Source organism: Dasypus novemcinctus, chromosome 5 (assembly GCF_030445035.2).
Source record: "Dasypus novemcinctus isolate mDasNov1 chromosome 5, mDasNov1.1.hap2, whole genome shotgun sequence".
Lineage (NCBI taxonomy): Eukaryota > Metazoa > Chordata > Mammalia > Cingulata > Dasypodidae > Dasypus > Dasypus novemcinctus.
In genome coordinates, this window is record NC_080677.1 from 66,902,091 (window position 1) to 66,923,676 (window position 21,586).

The 21,586-nt window shown below is 37.0% G+C and overlaps 1 protein-coding gene across 2 annotated transcripts in view; it reads right to left on the reverse strand.

The window, feature by feature from the left end:
• The window catches only part of GRM3 (glutamate metabotropic receptor 3), a 265,444-nt gene that overhangs the window by 86,892 nt on the left and 156,966 nt on the right, over positions 1-21,586 (reverse strand). For both annotated transcript variants that reach the window (XM_071215188.1, XM_058297090.2), the window contains one exon: positions 9,384-10,239. In XM_071215188.1, the coding sequence (XP_071071289.1) occupies positions 9,384-10,107 (724 nt within the window). In that variant the 5' untranslated portion in view covers positions 10,108-10,239. The remainder of the gene's footprint in view (positions 1-9,383; positions 10,240-21,586) is intronic.

Consider the following 21,586-nt stretch of genomic DNA (forward strand, 5'->3'; position numbering starts at 1 on the left):
AAATAAGGCAAAATAATGTCTAGCTACCTGACAGGATTTTTGTGAGAATTAATAAAAAAGTATAAAAGACTATCATCAAGCAGGTAGAAATCAATAAATGTGAGCTTCTTTTTTAAAAATTTTTCCCTTTTTTCAGATCAGAACTTTATTGGTTTTACCTGAAGTCCAGGGTGAGGATAATGGATTAGTGATCACAGACAATGTGATTTTGGAAAAATTTATACATTTTTATACAAGGGAATTGGACATGTATAGGTCATATTTAATGTATAAAATCAGAACAATTTTATTCATTTAATTTAATTTTAATTGAATTTAATTTCAGTTTAGTTTCAGTCTCCAAAAGCACTTTGAATTTTGATGCAGCTTAAACAAAAATGAAGCATTTGAGAAGTTATGAACATGCTTGGGTTGGATGATTTCTTTGCCCAGAAAACCTTCACCTCCCTGCCCAATTTTAATGAAATCTTAGTCATATTCAGGGCTATATCATTTAGGAAGTCTTTTCTTACCCCCTTGCTCACCGTGAACTCACCTTTGTACCTATGTACTCTGCTGCTTTTACCTTTCTTACGATGCCAATAAGAACGGCTGTGAGTGTAAAAGTTATGTTCTCTTATTGCTCTTTCAGGTTGCTAAGCTACAAGAGGGCAGAAACTTTTTTTTTTTTTTGCCTTTTTTTTCTCTTTTGTAGTATACGACACTTATAATGATTACTAAAGATTCTCTGAGAAATTACATAAATATAACATTATATGTTATCTTTACTATGTGTATATGTCAACATCATCACTAAAGTCTCTCCATATAAAAAAATTTTTTTTTTCTCTAGCAACACTAAATTTGTAACAATCAATTACCAATTCCTTCTTTCCTTTATCATGAAGAAGGCGATATGCTATGTTGAAACATGAGCCCTTGTAAGCCAGCTCGTTTATTAAAGGGATAGAATGTGCAATCTTGTCTCAGAAAGGGATATAAATAACTTATATCAATAGCTCTCAAACTATTTTCCTATACTTGAGTTCTATGTGATTAACTCATTCTGTAGTTAAAACACAATAATCATCTTTTCCTAACTGGGTGACTAATTAAAGTAATACACTGTATTGCCTTGTATTGAGCTTTTCTACTATATATTTAAAACTTTTGTTAATTTACTATTTACCTGCTGGGATGAATGAATGACTGAATGAATGAACAGGTAGCAGGATAATATTAATGGTTAGTTTTAGAATATCCAGTCATACTTGGTTCAGTAGCTTAGAGTGTATATGGGCATAATTTTATAGTTGGGATGTTGTTTTGAAAATTTAATATACTGTTAACTCTCTGCCAGTAAAATCATTTATAGATTTTTGATGAAATGAATTTTTTTTTAATAATCTGAAATGTTGCTTGATTAGTACTGTAACTTCTGGGGGCTCTGTCAACTAAACAAATTCTAATCTAAGTTGAAATGAATTATTTGACTATCGTAGTTTTAAAATGAACTAGACACAAATGGAATACATGCATTGCTCCAGGTACAGTGTTAGATCTTTAGGGAAAAAATAAGAAGGATGACTAGGTAACCTTTCCTGCTGATGTCACATATCATGCCCAGAGAGTACTCAGGATACACACAAATATTTAAGGTGAAAAGGAGATGAAAATGGTGTCTAGTCATCAAGTTCTTTAGCCATCCTTCTCAATGCCTACTCCTCAGGCTATAACATACAACATCCTTAATCTTCAGAAGCTGCTCAGGCATTATGAGAATTCTGCTAGGTTCCTACGCAGGCTTTCTGAATCAAATATTGGGAAGGACTGCCCTTACTTTGCTGCTTTCTTAGAAAACAATCTAATCTTTAAAAATTACTGAGAGAACATTCCCCCATTTCAGCATGTGAATGCCGTCCTAGTCAGGAAATTCTTTCTGAACCCACTGAAAATACTTCCTTTTCTTTATATTGGTTTTTTAGTGTCTGCTTTAGGATTAGTAGCAGAACGAAAGTATATGAAAGTGGGAAAACATGTTTTCAATTCAACTGTAACAAAGTGTTTAGAGATTAGGAAACTTTGGAAGTTGTGGCATTATACAGGGTACCCAAAAAGTCAGGAATGTACACTAAACTTATTTTTTTAGTTTAATTTATTTTTAAATGGTATGTTAATTCTATTTAAACTATTCTCAAAATATTTGTCTCCTTTGCAAGTGAGGTTCTTGTAAATATACAAGTGTCCAAAAAGTCTGGAAACATAGAAGAAATTATATGTATGTGTTTGTATCTAATAGTTTTTTAAGGGTAGCAGGATAGTAGAATCCATTTCTTTTCTTCTTCATTGGGGAATTAATTTTTCCTGACAGGGTGGTTCTTCAAATGAAACAAGAAAATTAAAGATTATGAAATAATTATAATAGTAATTATTATTATAACTATTATGATAATAGTAATAATAACAAGCAGCAGTAGCAGCAGAAAGCATAGGCCAAAGTAGAAAATTAGATTTCCTAGAGGCTGCTGTTCTCTATTGTGTGACCTTAAAATCAGAATCATTTCTCAAGCTTCAAGACACCAAAGTACAGATGCTTGGTGCATAAACAAATAAATAACCGCATTAGTGGTGCCCTTTGGTGGTTTAAATCTTTTCCTGTGACCCCAGGAAGGCTACCAGAGAAAGGAGAAGAAAGAAGTACAGGATATTTATCTTTATGTTTTGGAAATGCTTTTGATCAGCAAAGCTGGAACAAGTTTCTCTGCTTTTGTGGGAACTACAAATGTTCCAGGGGAGGAAGCAAGATCAAGAGCAGTTTGCTCTTTCAGGAACTTCAAAGCCCATTCATCTAAAGATGTGGCTATTACCATTTTGGCTCCCTTGCTGTGCCTTAGATGACCATGGACTTTTCAAGAGGAGAGCCTTGCTGGGTTGGGGCCAGCTAAAACATATCCCTCAGAGGGCAGTGTCCCAGAAAACCTGCCCTCCCTGGCCTGTGCTCTGTGATTACAATCCCAACCAGGGGTGATCCTTGTACCTACTGGATAAATCAGACACAGAGGTGAGTGGAGCAGTCAGGCTGGACTACCCATTTTCTGCCTCTGCTCCTCTCCAGGCGTGAAGAACTGTGAACAAAAGAACATGGTTGGACCATCGCCACCAGGTTCTGGGGCTCTGATCTCAGTAGACTGTCCCTTTTTCTATTATCAAGGGATGAGTGTGCAAACAAAGCAAAGCAAAGCAAAACCAGCCAACTAACCAAACAGCTAAATAAACTGAAGAGCCAACCAACAAACAAAAAATTATCACAGCGGTATTTCCTATCCAGCCATAGTATGACCATCAGCCCAACAGTTTGTAAGTCAAGCCCTGGGAGTAAGATTTGTTCAGTGAGTTTAAATCTCTTATGGTTTAAGATACACAATACTTTCCAATTCAGAACAAAAATTAAAAACCAAAATGAACAAAAAAACCTAGGGTAAGATTCTAATATTACAAGCCCCAGTAATCCTTCTTCTATTTTGGGGTTGTTTTGGGGACTGAACACTGGTGTATGCTCCATGAAGCAAGGGCTGCATCTGTCTTATTTACTCTTGGGTCCCAAAGGCTAAATGTATCTGTGGAACGAATGACTAAATCAAGACCTTACTACTTTGCTCTGTCACGTATTCATTATATGATCTGGGATGTTTCCGGTTTTGCCAATTTATCAATTTCTCTTTTCTCAAATAATGTAACCCACTCCTGCAAACTACACAGGGGAATGTTATGGATGTTATTTCTGAGACAATGCCAATTCAACACTAGATGTGTCTTGGCGTAACTCTGGCAGCATGTTGAGTAAGTGACAGCTGTTTCTTTTTTTCTTTCAAAATGGGTATATACTCTGGTTACCACTTCACTCTAACAGTTGCTTCAGTAAATGAAGATAATAAACCTGACATCCTGAATTTCCACCTCTGTCAAATGAGGAGTAGGGGCAAGCTCATCTTTGAGAAAGGCCTTCTGCAACTCAATGATTTTACTCTACTTTTTGGAACTAGTCTCAGAATAAAAACTGAAAAGATTGTACTGTATTTTGAATATACATAACAGCAATATTGCATTTCTTTAAATGTTTAATAGCCTTTTCAATTTCCCTTGTTCTTTCGTTTATTTGTTTTTAGACAAATCAATTTTACTGATACATATTAATAAAGCATACAATTTATCCAAAGTGTACAATCAATGGTATTTGGTACAAAATAAGTTATGCATTCATTCCTTCAATTATCATTAGAGCATTTCCATTATTTCAATAATAATAAACAAAAAACAAACAAGAAAATTCCTCACCTCTCAATCTCTCTAGTCTTACCCTGCTGTACATAATTGCTATTTCAGCCCTACAATGTTAAATTTGCTGTGGCTTTAAGACAGGTTCGATGCCATCAGTATTAAAAGTGGATCTGGCCGTCCTTGGGCAAAGATGAGTCCCAGTGAAGGAGCTTAGCTAGCTCTGGGATTTCCTCTCTTCGTAACTGTCTTGGGTAATTTAAGTTTTCCTTGTACATGACTATCGCATGGAATTTTATTCAAAGTGATATGGAAAAGTCATGTGACACCAAATATGATTCTCATTTAAATATTTAATTTATAATCCCAGTTGATAATGCTCTTTTACATGAAAAAATTTTAATGAATAAAAAAAGACTTTGAAATTAATTTTAGTATCATAAGGTTTGGAATCTAAGGCTCAGCTTCAAAGTTTCATGAGCCACCTTAGCACCAATTAAGAGAGAAGGAAGCCCAGGAGCACAAAAGGGAGTACAAAAGGAAATATATTTTTAAATCTATTTATTGATTGTTTCTTTAATTCCTTTAACAAACATTTCTGTGATTCCTAGTATGTGCCAAAAACTGTGTTTGACTTCAAGTTTCTGGAGGTTGTCCTTGTCATTTTGATTTACAAAAGAAGCTTGGCATTGGGAGACCTGGGATTTTAGTCTTGGTCCCTGCCACTAAGCAGATAAATGATGTTAGGAAAATTGCTTACAGTTTTGGGGTCCTAATCAATTCAACTATTAAACAGTGATGGATCTTTTCCAGGTCTAATGGCATTTGGTTTTAAATTTATCTCAAATGCAATGATAAAACGTAACTAAATGAGAATGCTCAGGTAAAAGCAAGCCATTGTGAAGTCATATACATATGCATTAAATTTTCACAAAAGAATCATATTATAAATCTGATCGATCATTTTTCTTATTTCTTATTCCTTCAATAAACATTTATATAATGCCCTCTCTGTGCCAGAAATTATGTTGGATATTTGGGATCAGAGATGAAACAAATGTTTGAACAAATATTCAAAATCTAGTAAAGGAGTTAGGGAAAGAAACATGAATCTGGGTTAAGTGCTATTCATTATTCAACAAATATTTACTCAGCCCCTATTATGTTTGGGATATATCACAGAACAAAATCAATGATGATTTCTGCCTTCGTGAAGCTTTTATTCTAGTGTGAAGATTAAACATAGAGCAGAAACATAAAAATAATAAATGATAAAGTATGACAAAAATCGTGGAGTTAAAAAAAAGTTGAATAGGTTAAGAGGAAATGGGACATCCTGTGGTGAGTATGGGAGGGCAAGGAGTGTGTCAAAATTGTACAAAGAATTACCAGGGTGGGTCTCATTAGGAAAGTAACATTGAAGTAAAAGTTCAAAGGAAGTAAAGGAATTACTCATCAGGGTATGTGGAGAAAGCATCACAGGCAAAGAGAACTGGCAGTGAAAAGGCTCTAAGGTTGGAAGCAGGGTAGCGGGAGTAAATGAGCAGCCAGGAGAATAAAGATGATGATAGGAGAGCAGTAAAGGATAGGGGGAGGGCAGAAGATCAGTAGAGTCTTGGAGGACATTGTGAGGATTTTGACTCTTACTGTGAGTGGAATGGGAGAATCTTCTAGGGGATTTTGAGCAGAAGAGTGATTTGTTCTGACTTAGGTCTGAAAAGGGAAGCCATTACAGAGAATAGATTGTGGGTGCTAGCTTGGGCATGCATGAGAGTAAATCAGTTAGGAGGCCATTACAGAAATGTAGGCTAGAGATGCTGGTGGCTTAGACCAGGGTGGAAGAAGTAGAGAAGGTAAGAAGTGGTCAGATTCTGGATCCAATTGGAAGGTAGAGCCAACTAGAGTTTTCTGGTGGCTTGGATGTAAGGTGTGAAGGAAAGCAAAATGCCAGGGTGATAGGTGAAAAAGAGGAGGGCACTTATCTTATTTTGGCAAGTCCAAGGAATGCTTCTTAAAGCAGGTATCAACTAAGTAGAGTCTTAAAGAAATTAGTGAGGGTGATAGATGGTTGAGAATGTTCTAGATGGAGGAAAAAGCATGTGCAGAGGTTGCAGAGGTAAAAATAAAGGCATGTTGTGTTTGAGGAACTGCAAGTAGTCTCCATAGAAGGAAGGGTGTATGTGGGTGTAGGGCAGGATGCAAGTCTAGAAACAAAAGTGGTGGTCAGATCCTATGCCAGGAGAATTTACTATTTAGAAGAGTCATTAACAAGGCATAATTCTGTACAATCTGTTTTGCAAAAGGAATATTCAAACTGGGTTAACTTTGAGCAAGATCTGTGTTGGCTAATCCTAGGAATACACTGAGTAGCTAAGCATTATTTTAACCAATGTGGTTAAAATTCTCATCTTGTTGGGAATAGAGCTCTTAGGGAACCAGTTAAAGCTATCTTTTGTTAAATGAATCTTGGGATAAATTCACTGAATATAAGCAAATTGCTGGAGGAGGTCTGTTTCAATCCAATTAAGCAAAGATTGTTTCAGTGTCTGCTAAATGTTTACTATTGTGCCTAGTACACTACCGCAATATTAAAGTTAGAAAAACAGATACTGTTTCAGAAAAAAAGTATAAAACATACCTGCTTTCAATAGCTAACTTGATTTTTTAAATTCTACAGTATTTTTCAATCTTAAGGCAGTAATATGGCATACATGCTTATAATATTCAGCCTATTCCTAAATTAAAAATATATAGGTACTAAATCATATAACAGATTAATATAAACTCAAATTTACATTCTATTCTATTTATCCATTTATATAGACTCATATTTGTATTTACTCTCTCCCAGTAGAGTGCAAGATTCTTATAGTCAATTCTTCCATTTATTATTTATGTACATATTTAGCTAATTTAGCATCTTGGTATCCTCCCACAGTAATGAATTTTCTTCTCCAATTCTTTCTGCTAAGAATATTTACCTTTTGACTGGTCTAAATTTCCCCTCATTTCTGTAGTTTAAGTCTGTTTTTTATCCTCTCAGCTCTTCAGAAATGGAGAATGGCTATAATGTCTGACAAATTGAGAAGACTAAAATAGCACAGTGTGGTCAGGTCCACATAGCCAAACAGAATTATAGAACTGAATCCAGTAATCGAACAAGGCAGACAAAATGAAGATACTTTTGTTTTATTTATCCAAATAATGGCCTTATTTCTTCACTTTCCTTTTCCATTTAAAACCCAAAAAGTCAGTGGAATGAAGGAAAATATTTTGGCTACAAAAAACACTTTTTAAAGAGCCCTCTGAAATCGAATAGTCCCCTAGATTTTGGCTGCTGATATACTTGCATATTTGTATATTAAGGAGTAAGAAATGAACTAGATTAACACGTGCTGTGAATAAAGCTAAATGATTACAGTTGCCCGAAGGGGAAAGGACTGCTGAAATATCATATTCTTCTTTAAGAATTAAGTACATTGTAGAAGTTATTTATGGATACCTGAGAGTTCCCTTTTTATTTTTAGAGTAAACCTATTCAATAGAACTCAGAAATACTTTAACAATTCTTTTTTACTGATTCTAGTTTCCATTCTTATTTTCTGGAGATGTCAGTAGGAACTGATCTGGAATTCTGAGATGAATGCTTATTTGCTATTATTTTATATATATATATATATTTACTATTTCTATTTGGAATACTCCTGCAGGGACACAGAGCACAAAATATTTAATCTTTACCACTTTCAGTAATCAATCTAATGGTAAGAAGTGAGATCCATTAGGTGTGTAGGAGAGAAGAGTGACATAGTTGATTTCTACTACTTTTGGCCCCCTCAGGGGAGGATGAAGAAAAGAAGACGCACAAATGGCAAGCTGGTAATATTTTTATTTATTTGCAAAGCTGGTGTAGGGGTCAGAATTTGGAATAGAAGACAAGGTCCTCTCTGAGTACTTCCAGTCATTTTGCAGGCCATTTGACTTCTGAGTGGCCACTTGCAAGGGCATTGAGACAACTGCCACTTGCTCCAATGATAGCATGATGAGCACACAAACCTTTAGGTCTTGCATGAGAAGTCAATTGAAACAGACAGTGCAGACAAAAATGATGCCCTAGGGGCATGGGAGATTATTAGCAATGTTGGCAAATGAAAGCATTTTATCACTGCAACGTTTTGACATCAAAAATCTTTTGTGCCCAATAACAGTATTTACCCTTTTAATATTTGGGATTAAGCTAAAGTTTCCAGAACCATTATCTTAATGAGTTGATATGACACGTTCCTTAGTAGAGAATGCAAATCCTCAAGATTTTACATTTTTATAAATTAGTAATGCATTATTATACAATAATATACTTAGAAACATTTAGAAAATATTTAGAAATAATTGAAGCAAAGTCACTTGGAATGCATCTTTGCATGTTCACTACTGTATCAGAAGGACTTCCATCAATCTTCCAACTCGTTTCTACTCAGGCTCACAGCAATCAAAAAGAATCTCTTTTTATAAGATAATTTAAGAAAACCCGCAACTCTTTATATCCATATGGAAATATTCCTGTACAGTACACAAAATAAACTGGAATGCCTGGAACCACTCTGGTCTGCTATCTTTACCTTTTCATCCCTAATTAGGCCCAGGGAAAGCAGTGACTTTTTTTTCCTCATCCCACTGTGAAAGTTAGGAGATTTTTTTACTCAAACTACCCACAGGGAAGGCTTGGAAGTTCATGTTCCTTAGAGAGTCACCAGTTTTGCTAAAGAAAATTAAATGTGCATGTCACACATGTTATATCTGGTAGCTTAAACCCAAGAAAGGGAGCAAATGTACCCTGCCTTGTATTTAGGCAGCTACTACAGTGGGATGAAAAGTCCACTCTCAGAGGCCTTTCATTGTCAGATGGTGAACCGGCCAAGATATTAACTCAAAAATAAGTACGTCAAAGAGCCTCATATTGCCTCTTGGGCCATTTCTTTAACAGCTTGAACTCTTTTCGTGACTCAGAAACAAAAATTTATGGGTTGGGAAGAGAGGTATTTGATATTGTTGCCGTACACACACGTAATCTTTCAACTATATCAATCTGCACCCCTTTGCACCATAGAAGATAAAGGCTGCTTGCTTACCTGTGAAGTTGATTTTCAGCAGGTAATCCTTGTACAACTTCTTCCCGTCCAGGATCTTCATAGCATCGCAGAGCTTGGTGGTGTTGGGGCAGAGGGTGCGCTGCATTTTGTGCAGGGCATGCGCCATGGCGTAGACTGCATTCACCACAAACATGATCTTGGACTCCTGCTCGTAGTTGCTGCTGTCGATGGCCAGGTGCTTGTCGCAGGCGCGCCTGTGGTTGCGCTTATTCTGGAGGCTGCACTGGAACTTCTGTTCCCAGAAGTCCCGGAACCAGGGGTTGCGGTGGTTGTTGTAGGGGTTGAGGCTCTGGAAGTAGCGGTCGAACTGGCGGACGCGCTGCGAGGCGAGCTCCAGCGTGATGGCGCCGTAGGCCACGTGCTCGCTGCCCTTGACGATGCTCTCCTGCGCGCCCCAGCCGTCGCTGGCCACCCAGGTGAAGGAGGCGTTGGCGCGGCTGGCAGCCGCGATGAGCTCGCGGGAGTCGTCCCCGCGCATGAACAGGACCACCACGCGGGCGTTGGGCTTCTGCAGCAGCTCGCGGATCACGCTGTCGTAGGACTTGCGGATGTTGGAGCGGCCCACCTTCTCGGCGGTGGCGATGCAGATGTTGCGGACTCGAGCTTCCTGCTCGAAGGCCTCGATCCCCGTCTCCCCGTAGTCCCCCTCGGAGGCCACGGTGGACACGTAAGTCCAGTTGAAAAAGCGCAAGATCTCAGCCATGGCTTTGGCCTGGTAGAAATCGGGGGGCACAGTCCTCGCAAAGTAATCGTAGCGTGACTTGTCGCTGAGTTTCGCGCTGGTGGAGGCATAGCTTATCTGAGGGATCTGAAAGAGCCGGAGCAGGTTCGCCACCTGGTGGAAGGAGAAAGGGGGAGTAAAAATTTAGAAACCGAAAGTAAATGACAGGACAGGGAAAGTGAGTATCACGTACCTTTTACCCAACACCCATTTCTCCTCTGAATTGCTACAGTTCTCTTGATAGTTTTTGAGATGAATGTCAGATACTTCCTGCACACTCTATTTTGGATGTTAGGGAGAGCTTCGTAGCAGGTAGTGTATGCTTTGAGAAAGGGCATAATAGAGGAATGAGAAAGGCTCCCTTTATATTAGGCCCTGAACTAGGATAACTCCTCTTCAAGTATCCTCCATGGGACTATTTTGCTAGTAAGTTTCTGGGGTCCTGCTAAAACTCAGTCAAATAATGAACTACAGGGAATTGGCCAAACTCAAATTTCAGACCATTTGGCTGCAGTTGTATAGAAAGAGCCCGGATGTTGTCTAGTTCTCATTTCCCCCTCTTTTGCTAAAAATGACAATCTCTGAAAGAGTTTAATTTGGGAACTGTATGCCACATGGAAAATCCAAATTAGGCATTTATTGTCTAGGTTAAGCCAAAAGAAATCAACTGAAATTCTATTTGGTCATCCAAAATTTTAGGGACAGATTTGTCTAAACTCTTGAAATTCTTGGCTAACATTTTCTTTATTTTCTTTTTTCTTATTAAAATTGGTTTCTATTTCCTTTGGCTACCTGAAAGAAAATCTACAAATGTTATTCTTATGGTATTGTTGATTAAAAATCAGAGAACTACTGAAAACCTTTCCAGTAAGAACCACCTATTTCAATATGTTTAAAGTTTATTCTGACTCAAAATTTAAAATTTTTTTATAATTCACCTGCCAGTATTTCACTGTTTTTATTTGTTGCAGGATAAAGAGAGGACAGTGGTGCCAGCTTTTAAAGGAGAATTTTATGTATAATTAGAATATTTATATAAATGAATATTTGCAAATATCTAAATAGATTATATGTGCATTTAATAATAAGTTTGTTTTTATTTTTCTTGGCTACTTCAATTATTCTGAAAGCTTCTATCTCTACTATCATATAATGAACTAAGTGGGCTTTAATCAGAAACTACATTGAATCTTTCTATATACTCTTTGGAATATATTGGAATATTTAGAGATTTTCTTTCTGGAAATTGTGGTTTTAGGTTTATATTTGACATGTAGGAGCACAGCTTGAAATAGGCAGCTGTTAGCAAAGAGCACAAGCAACATAATACAACTGACATCTGAGTCCCGATTAATCATCATTTCATCTGGCAAGGGAAACCAAAAGCCAAGTTCATACACAGTCACACAGCATGTTCTTGGAGATCTGGCCTGCTATTAAAACGAACACTTGATATAGCCCCGAGTTATCAAAAATGTTTTTTTTCCCTATCTTTTAAATCTTGTTGTCTCTTGGCCACTAATGGAACAGCTAGGAAATCTGACATTTAATGTGCAATATAATGCAAATTTAAAGCCCAATTCTTTCTTACATTCAGTGAAAAATAACCTAGGATATGGGTAAAGTTGGGAAGTGGGTGTGGGGTGGCAGGTGGATGAACACTAGTATATCAGTTACTTCTTTTCTCAGGACCAAGAGACCCTGGTCAAAATGGCCTGTACTGAGTCGTTTGAACATAGGCATTTTGCCTGTTTACTTAACGTGAAAGAAATGGCAGTTGACATGGAGCTGATACTGCCAATACTTCTAGAATGAGTACCTGACCTCTGTTGGATTTATGTACCCCTGTGGTAGGCTTGGTGGTAAGAGCCCTGTCTGTACATAGGCTTGGCTTGATTGTGGGAGTATCTGAGTGGCACCAGGGAGGCCATCTTTCTTTGATGTTACAGTTTTCTTATCTTCAAGTTATGCACATCACAACCCAAAACCCTCAAGGGGATAGAGAATGAAAGCATCTGAAAAATGTCCAGAGACATTATTTTCTGGGAGCCAGGAACCACGGTGAAAGGATCCTAAACTGCAGAAACTTTCTTCTCCTAGTGGGGAAGGAGTAATAAGAAGCTGCTTAAGATTAAAGTTCTTGTCTTTTGACGGATAGGATCCTGTGACTTCATGTCTACCTCTCCAGGACATCTGAAGACAATTTACAAACAAGCAGGCTATACAAGAGAAGGAACTAGTCATAGAATAATAGGAATATGGAAAAAGGTTCTCTGCACTGGGAAGGTGCACAATGAGCTGTAGCCTTTTCGGGAAGGTGGTAGGCTAGAATAAAACAGGGGTTACTGCCAGTCTTTTAATGATAGTTCTGTATAGAGTATGTGTATGTGAGTATATTTAATGAGGAGACTTTAGGAAAAGAACTTGTTTTGTATTTGGAAACATGAGAATTCTACACTAGTAATGGAGTAAGTATAATTTCAGTTGTATCACCTATATTGAATAGTATGGGGCAATAATACAGTTAAAAGTTATATTCAAAGTTATATCAGAAACATGTGTAATACAAGTGAATGATAGAGCTATGCATTGAAGTACTTTTATTATGGCGAGCTGTTCCTTTTAAAATTAGTTTCTTTAGATTATAAGAGTAAAAATACTTACGTAAAAACTGTACATTACAAGTCATTAGGTTAAAAATGTCATTTCCTTCCACACCCAACCCACCCCAACTTAATTTCTAGAAAAGAACAATAATCATAATTTGATTTATATATTTTAAAATGTATTTGTACTTTTGTAAAACCAGTTGCCAATGAACTTGATGACTTTATATTTTCTCCTTTGATATTCACAGCAACCTTTTATGGTGGCTGTTATCATCTCCATTTTAGAGGAACAGAAACTGAGTTCTGCTGGGTGAAGAAACTTGTTCATGATTGTGTGGTTAGAAAGTGAGACTAGAATACGGATTTAAAACTAGGTCTTTGACTTCGAGAACCATGGCTATCCCCTCATAATTTCCTCTCTACCCTCCACTATGTGACATAAAGCTGAGGTTTTAAGCACAGAAAAGCATCCAAGTAGGATGAACAAGAGAAGAGAACAGATACAATGTTATGGTATACACCATCAATTACCTAGTTGCTATTGGTAGGAGGTTCCTTTTTACCACAAAGTTTAAAACTAGGTTTGGGGGGATATTCAGATGTGTGTCAGCTGGATATCTCCTGCTAATTTAGGTAAAAGTTGGACACCTGAGACATTCCTGTCTTGCTAAGAGGCCAGATAATTTGCCTGAGAATGGATGAGGAAATGAGGGCAACTCCTACATTGTATATAATTTTGACTGATAAAGGGGAACCATTTTAGGATGAGGGAGTAATGTGAAATTTTGGAAGCAGATTACCTCATTTTATTATCATTAGTAGGGGTGGAGGAAGGAGAAACAGGATCTAGTTATATGTACTTTAGAAGAAAACCTTTCAAAATTAGATATACTTCTCCTGGGTAGAGATTCTAAAAAGAGTTATAGCTTAAAAGAAACAGGAAGACTTAAGAAATAAAGTTCAGACAATACAGAACAAGTCCAGCAAGATAGAAAAGATAAGAAGTCCAGAGAAACCACTGAGTTGCTGGGCTGCAAGGGGGAATTGGCTGTTAAAAGGTGTGTGGCACCCTGACGGTAGATGGGGGATTCTTAAATCTTACATCAAAAGCAAGAGTCATGAAAGAAAACATGGATAAATGAAAACTCCTCAAATTTAAACACTTTTGTGTGTAAAATGACTTCATTAAGAAGGTGAAAAGGCAGCCCACTCAATGGGAGAAAATATTTGGAAACTGTCTATCTGATAAGGGTTTGGTTTCCATTCTGTATAAAGAGATCAACAATAAAAGAGAAATCAATCCAACTTAAAAATAGGCAAAAGATTTAAATAGACATTTCTCCAAAGAGGGAATATGAATGGTCCAAAAGCACATGAAAAAGTGTTTCATTTCACTAGTTAATCAAAATGACAATGAGATATCATCTCACACTGCATAGAAAAGCCATTCTTAATAAAAAACAACACAGAAAACAGTAAGTGTTGGAGAGGATGTAGAGAAATAGGAACATTACTATACTGTTGGTGAGATTGTAAAATGGTGCAGCCTCTGTGGAAGATAGTTTGGTGGTTCCAAAGTAAGCTAAATATAGAACTGCCTTATGATCCAGTAATTCCTCTTCTAGGAATATATCCACAAGAACTAAAAACTATGACATGAACAGCCATCTGCACACTGATGTTCATAGCAGCATTATTCACAATTGCCAAAAGATGGAAACAACCCATGTGTCCATCAACCAATGGATGGATAAGCAAAATGTGGTATATACATACAATGGAATACTATGCTGCAGTAAGAAGAAATGGAATTGGGACACATATGATAGCATAGATGAATCTTGAAGATAATATGCTGAATGAGGTAAGCTAGACACAAAAGGACAAAGAGTGCGTGGTCTCATTAATATGAACTAAATACAAAGAATAAATGCATGGAGTTATAACTAGAATATAGGTTATTAGGAGATAGGAGAAGGGCTGAGAAGGACTACTGATGCTTAATGTATATACAAGTTTTAATTAACTTTACTGTTAAAGTGTGGAAATGGATGATAACACATTATAGTAAGTACAGCTGGTTTATGAGTGGGAATGTGACTGGTAAGGGTAGTCTAGGGATATAAATGTCAAATGAAGGAAAACTAGAGAATAATCTAGGGACTGAATAACACCGTAAACCCAGAGGTGGTTGAGAATTATGGTCAATGGTACAGATGCAAGAGTACACTACTGTGAGCTAGAGCAGATGTATGTCACTATTGTGGGGTCATGGGAATATGGAGAAGCATGGGAAAAATACAATTGGTGTAACTTATAGACTGTGGTAAACAATACTGTAAAATTCATGCATCTGTGCCAAAGATGTACTGTGTTGATAATGGGAGACAATGGAAAAAGCATGCCAAATGTAGTCTATGGACCGCGGTTGGTTGTAATAGTCGGATGATATTATGTCATAATCTGTAAAAAATGTTCCACCATGGTGTCGTACATTGGTGAAAGGTTATTGTATGGGAATTTTACACATGTACACGATTGTAAGTTCACAACTTCTGTAATAAAAATATATTTTAAAGAATAATAGGATGAGTTGGCTGAAAATATACCAAATGTATGACATGGACTATAGTTACTAGTAAGATTTTGACCATATTCTTTTATAATTTGTAACAATGTTTCACAACACTTCAAGACATTGGGGTGAGTTGATGTATGGGATCCCTGTATGATGATATGCATATTTGTTTTGTAAGTTCACAACTTCTACTATACACTTATTGTTTATGTATATTCATGTATGAATGATATGCTTCAATAAAATTAAAAAGAAAAGAAGAACCTGTGGCAAGAGATAGATGTTGTGGGTTTGGTGGGGGGCATCCCTAAGGGCAATTAAAAATTGGAATGAAACTGTGAAAATAGAATTAGGGAGACTAAAGCACACAATATGAAAATGGAGCAAAGTAGTGGTATTGGAGTTAGTTGTTACTATTTTGTTTTTAAATGATGTTTTGGGAGAAGATATAACAGGAAGAAATAGAATCACTGAATTGAGAAGTGGTTCCCAGTGAGAAAGAGAAAACCAGTACTTATTTCCTCTTGCTACTTCATTCTCCCCAGTGAGAATGTTTGCTAATCTGGAAATGGTAATGCAAATAACATGAAAAGGTTATCTCGCACCAAAATAGGAGATAAGACTGAAAGCATACTTATAATCATATTAATTGATTTTGCTTCCAGTTCTGAGTTCTGAAAGAAATTGTATATTAAATTATGAAATTATTATCACTAATCTGAGAAATCAATAATGAGAGGACTTTCAGAGGATGAAAAGGAAGGAAGAAGGGAAAATTCAGGAAATATAAATGAAGAGGAAAAATAAAGCAATAAGCATGATGTGGAGTTTTGGTAACTTTCTAGAACAGAGTTTTCTATCAGAAAAACAGTTTTCTAACAGCATAAGAGAATTTAGAAATTAATAAAATGATTACTAAGAAACATCACAGGTTCATTGAAAGTGAAATTTACTAGGAGACCATCGTTTCAGTATTAGTTGAACCATTTAGAGAAGAGTTGTAGCCATGCAGGACTTTGACTTCAACAAGGCACTGGCAGGGAAGCAGACGTGGCCCAACTGATAAGAGCATCCATCTACTCTATGGAGGGTCCAGGGATCCCCAGGGCCTCCTGACCCATGTGGTAAGCTGGCCCACGCACAGTGCTGCTGCATGCAAGGAGTGCCGTGCCCCATGCACAGGGTGTGTGCCCCACAAGGAGAGCCACCCTTCGTCAAAAAAGTGCTACCCGCCCAGGAATGGCGCTGCATACATGGAGAGCTGATGCAGCAAAATGACGCAACAAGAGATGCAGATTCCCAGTGCCGCCTGATAATACAAGCAGACGCAGAAGAACACACACCAAATGGATACAGAGAGCAGACAATGGGGGCGGGGGGAGATAAATAAATAAAATAAATCTTTAAAAACAAAACAAGGCATTGGCAACATTACTTGGGCTCTTGTGGAAAAGGTGAAGGTGATCAGAGTTGGATGACAGTAAAATTAAATATATTCAAACAGCAGCTTGGAAGAAAGTCTATATGTAGGTCAATTAAGATTAAAGTTTCATCAATGATTTTGGAAAAAATGCAAATGAGCTACAAGGTCATTTCATTTTAAAACTGGAAGGAACCTTGATGATAATCAGCCTTTTGTTTTTAGGTGAGGAAATTGAGGCTCAAAGATTAGAGCCCAATCTTGATTTTCCTGAAGGATCAGGCTGTTGCTTTGGAAATAAGATATTACATAGGCAGTGGTAAAAGTTTCTGGGTTTAAGTTAAACTACACAAATGAAGAAAGGAGAAAACTAGGAAATATGAGCTACAAATTCAATGTTGAAGTTTGCAGTTTTGCGTGCACCAGAAATCCAAGGGTGGCTAACATCAAAGGGGGGTTATTAAGTTGTTTCTTCTTTTTAGATAAAGTTCTGATTATAATAGGGAAGAGCTATCTCACAGTCTTCCTATTCTAAATTACTGTCTTCAGACTATCCTCTTTGGAAAGCCTTTTAAAAATCTTTTAAAGATTTCTAACATTCTAAATATCCCTCCCCCCCCCCCCCCCCCCCCGCCCCAGCAGTTGTTCTACGTGTTGTAGATATTTTAACTACTTTAATCCTCACAACCATCTTATGAGGTAGATACTACCATTATCCCATTTTCATATTTTGGACATCTGAGACAGAGTACCTAAGGATCTTGCTGAAGAATCCATAGGTTGGTGGAGTTAGGATTAGAGCCCAAGTAGTCTGACACCCACATCTACGCCAAATCTTCCCAGTTGTACTCAATCCATTCTGCAAACCTAATTCATAACCTCTGCCATGTGCAGTTCTTCTCTCTGTCATGTTGTCATGGTATATTTCTAGTAATAACATATTTGTCTATCTTTATTTCTGAAGGTATGAACTCCATGATTTGAGGACTATGAACAATCATTCCTTGTTATAAAAAATAAACATTTTCATTTGTCAGTCTAACTTTTTGGTTGCTTCATTAACATTTTTTTACTAACTGATCGTCTGCAGCAATAACAAAATTTATTTAAGAATCAACTGGGAAATTTCCACTGGGAAGATGAAAACTTCAAGCTTTAAAAATGATGATCAGGTTTGGCTTTATGATTTATGTGAGAAATACAATGATTACCTTATAACAGAGTCCGTTATTTCCTAGATCCTGAGAGACTTAATTAAAGGTAAATGACAATTAGTAGAAGATCCCTCCACATGTAATGTGTACTACTGTCTGCAATATTTTCAAACCTATGAAGTCACAAGTATATTGAATTGTTTGGCTTGAGGAGAGATGCTTTGGATGCTAGACTTGGCCAGGTACCATTATGTTTTTCAGCAGATGCTGTGGTCTAAAATTAGTATTTTTGTAATTATAAGTTGAAGTGATTTAGTGATAGATTTAACCTACAGTAGTTGTCCAACAAACCAATGGTATTATTTATTGAATGACTGCCCGTTTACTCAATATTTTCCCACTGAATGAACTCAACTCTATAGTTCCCCACATTTATCATGTTCTCACATCCAAATGCTTTTGCACATTTTGTTCTTTAGGCCTAGAAAGACCTTCACCACTTGCTTACTGAGCTAATACATTCAAGGGCTCTTGTCTGAGAGACTTTTCTTGCCCACTCACTTCAGGGTGAGTTGTGTAGCCATTCTCTGAGCTTCTTTCTCTCCTTTACATATTTCTACCATGGCACTAACCAAAGTATGTAATGACTTCTAGATTATTCAGTCTTTCTTCTACTGGAGTGAGAACTCTTAAGGTCTGGGAGTTTATTAATCTCTTTGTCTTCCATCCCTAGCAGAGTAGAAGGTGTTCTATAATGTTTGTTAAGTAAATGAGTGGATGAATTGGTATTTTCCTTCTCTACTCATAACCTTTTATAATTCCAAGGAGAGGATTTTGTACAAAACCAAAAGATGGCCTGGCAATGTAAAGCTGCTTTCAAATACTACTGATAAACAATTTTCTGTGCAATGTGGATTTTTTACTAATATTATTCAAATTTTCATGAAAATAAGATAACACATAAAACAAGGAATTGATTTAGACTTCTAGGAATTGTCTGTCAAGTATTTCATATGATTAATGCCAGTTTCTTCAAATTATCTCTGCATAACCTGGCGTGCACAAAAGGAAGTCAGTATTAAAGCAGCTGGATCTGGTCATTGCAGCAATTCCCTTAAGGCTAGACAATTGCTTTTTTGTTTTAAGGAAAATAAAGGACTTGTCCATGAGCCATTAGTTCTGAAACTGCTTATAAAGATATACCTAAGGTGGGCTTCACCAAATGAACTAGTACTAGGGTCTGCTCATGAAGTAAGGCTTTCTGGCAACACATGGACTATATGCAAGGTATACAAGTAGCCAGACATTCTGAGCGCACCATTAGTTTCTCCCTTGTTAGTGGTTCTTTGACAATGTCTGTAAAACTTTACCTTTCCCACAATCAATAGCCAATTCTGGAGTGATGCTACAGCAGGTAGCCAAACTGTCCTCATTTATTGATGGCAATTTTCAAACAGAAAATCCATTTCAAAACATAAGCTTTGTACCTTCTGTGGTGACACAATGTCAAATCAGTTTTTCAAGAGAAGACAAAAAGAACTATGCAAGTTTAGAGTCTACTAGAAATAAGTTTCCCACTAAAGTGATTCTCCTTCATCAGGATTATTTTTAAAACTTTCATAATTATTGACTTCTGAGTCTGTGCTATAACATTAAAATGAACAACAATAACTGTTTTTTTAATGGATCTAAGCTTAGCTACAGAAATTCCAGATGGCAAAGAATCACCAAATGTTTACTTTCCAAGAGCAATGCTATCTACAGAGCAGAACTTTAGACATTTGAAAAATAAGCCATGGCTGTTGTCCTGGGAATTAGGGGACTTGATAATTATTTTATGACTTGCCTGGTTGTTCTGTGCTGTCCATATCTCTTTGGGGCTCTTTTTCTAAGAATAAGCTTACACCTTTAATTTTATCATACTTGCATTGCTGAATGTTTTGTTTAGTTCTTTTAATTAAATGCTTATATAAAAGTCTGTAGGAAAACTACCGAAGGCTTGCACTTTGAACCATCTGCTACCTCAGAGCCCCAGTTGTTACATAAAGTAAGTTCTAGAAGTTTTGATGTTGAGACCTCAGTGACCTTCCTATTCAGATTGAGCACATTTCGGCTATTATCTGTGCAAAATCCCAGTTTGGCTTGTATTTTAAACTGGAACTGGAGTTGGTATGTAGTTGAGAAACTGCCTGAGGAATTCAAGCTGTTCACATCACATGAATTATCTTTCCATAACAGATGCCAATCATATTCTTATTGCAGAAAGCATTAATCATTTATTTTTTGTTGCTGGCCACCCTACGTGCAGCACATCTGGGCACATTTTGCATGACAACAGTGACAGGAGCCCCAGTGTGAAGGGCAGGGATTAATCTTGATTTGGAAAATCATATGATGGAGTGTACTCCATGACAGTTCACTCAGTATCATCAGTTCATCTGTAAAAGCACCACACGCCATGGACCCAAAAAATCTCTGGTCAAAGATCCATATTGCAGTTCCCATTCAATAGCATGATTCAGTGCTGATTTTTGCATGGATAATCTGACAAAGGACTCCTTAATCATGGCAGAAACCTTCAAAATATAGCTTGAAGTAATCCTGTTTCTCTCCCAAATCTCTCCTGAAATCGCTCCATTCAGGATGTGTGGTTTGTAAACCAGATTATCAGACAATTCTGTTTTCTTTATGTGAGACTAAGAAATTTATTAGTATGAAAATTATCCATTTGGGCATTCTCATAGCTCATCATTGAGGCTGAAATGATAGACCACAAAATATTCCTTGAATCACATTATTTCAGGAGACTGGCATTATAAGACATGTCAGGTTACTCTTCATAAAAATGCCACACCACATTCAACAGGTATCTATCTTATTGCCTTCCTAACAAGGACTTTCTCAGAAACAACTTTGATTGTTTCCACCTAGACTTAGGTACAAGACTAACAAGAAGGTATTTTGCTCATGAATCTGTCTGCATTTGCTCTTTGCTCCCTTTCCCCTCATTAGTTAATTTCCAAGAGAAGTCATGGAACTGAACTGGTTTGGGTTCCAGTCATGAACAATGAAATCAAAAGTTCTGTGACATATATGTTCCACAATGCATTTGTGTTTGCAGGCAATACCTGTGAAAGCCAAAACTCTCAGAGCGACTTGGCACCAGCAGAGCTGTTAGAAACGTCTCCTCTAAATGCCTTAGCTATTGATTTTTGACATTGACTCTTGAGGATTTAACAGAGCCACAAGTTAAGCCACATTTTCTGTGGTCCCCAGAGATACTCGTATAACAAAGAGATGGCAAATATAGTTTTATCAATAAACAAAAGCATTCCTACTCTGGTTGGTTGCCAACTAAACACCAAAATGTGTTGAATATGCCTGAGGGAGCAGAGTGCTTAAGTCTAAGATTGCTATTTCAAATGACTGTTATCTATTTCTGAGGTCCTGTGGCAATAATTTAGGGTAGAAAGGAATACACAGTATGATTTGTAGCAAACAGAACTGTGTCCCTCATGGTTTACTTGTTAACTGCTCATTATTTCCTCAGAGCTGTCAAACAGGCATCAAAGAGGCAAATATTTTAGTGGTTTTGAGTACAGAGTTGGAATCAGACAGGCCAGCTCCGTCTTTGTCTAGCTGTGTGACCTGAGGCAAGTTATTTAAACTCCCTAAGCTTTGGTTTCTTCATCTGTAAAAA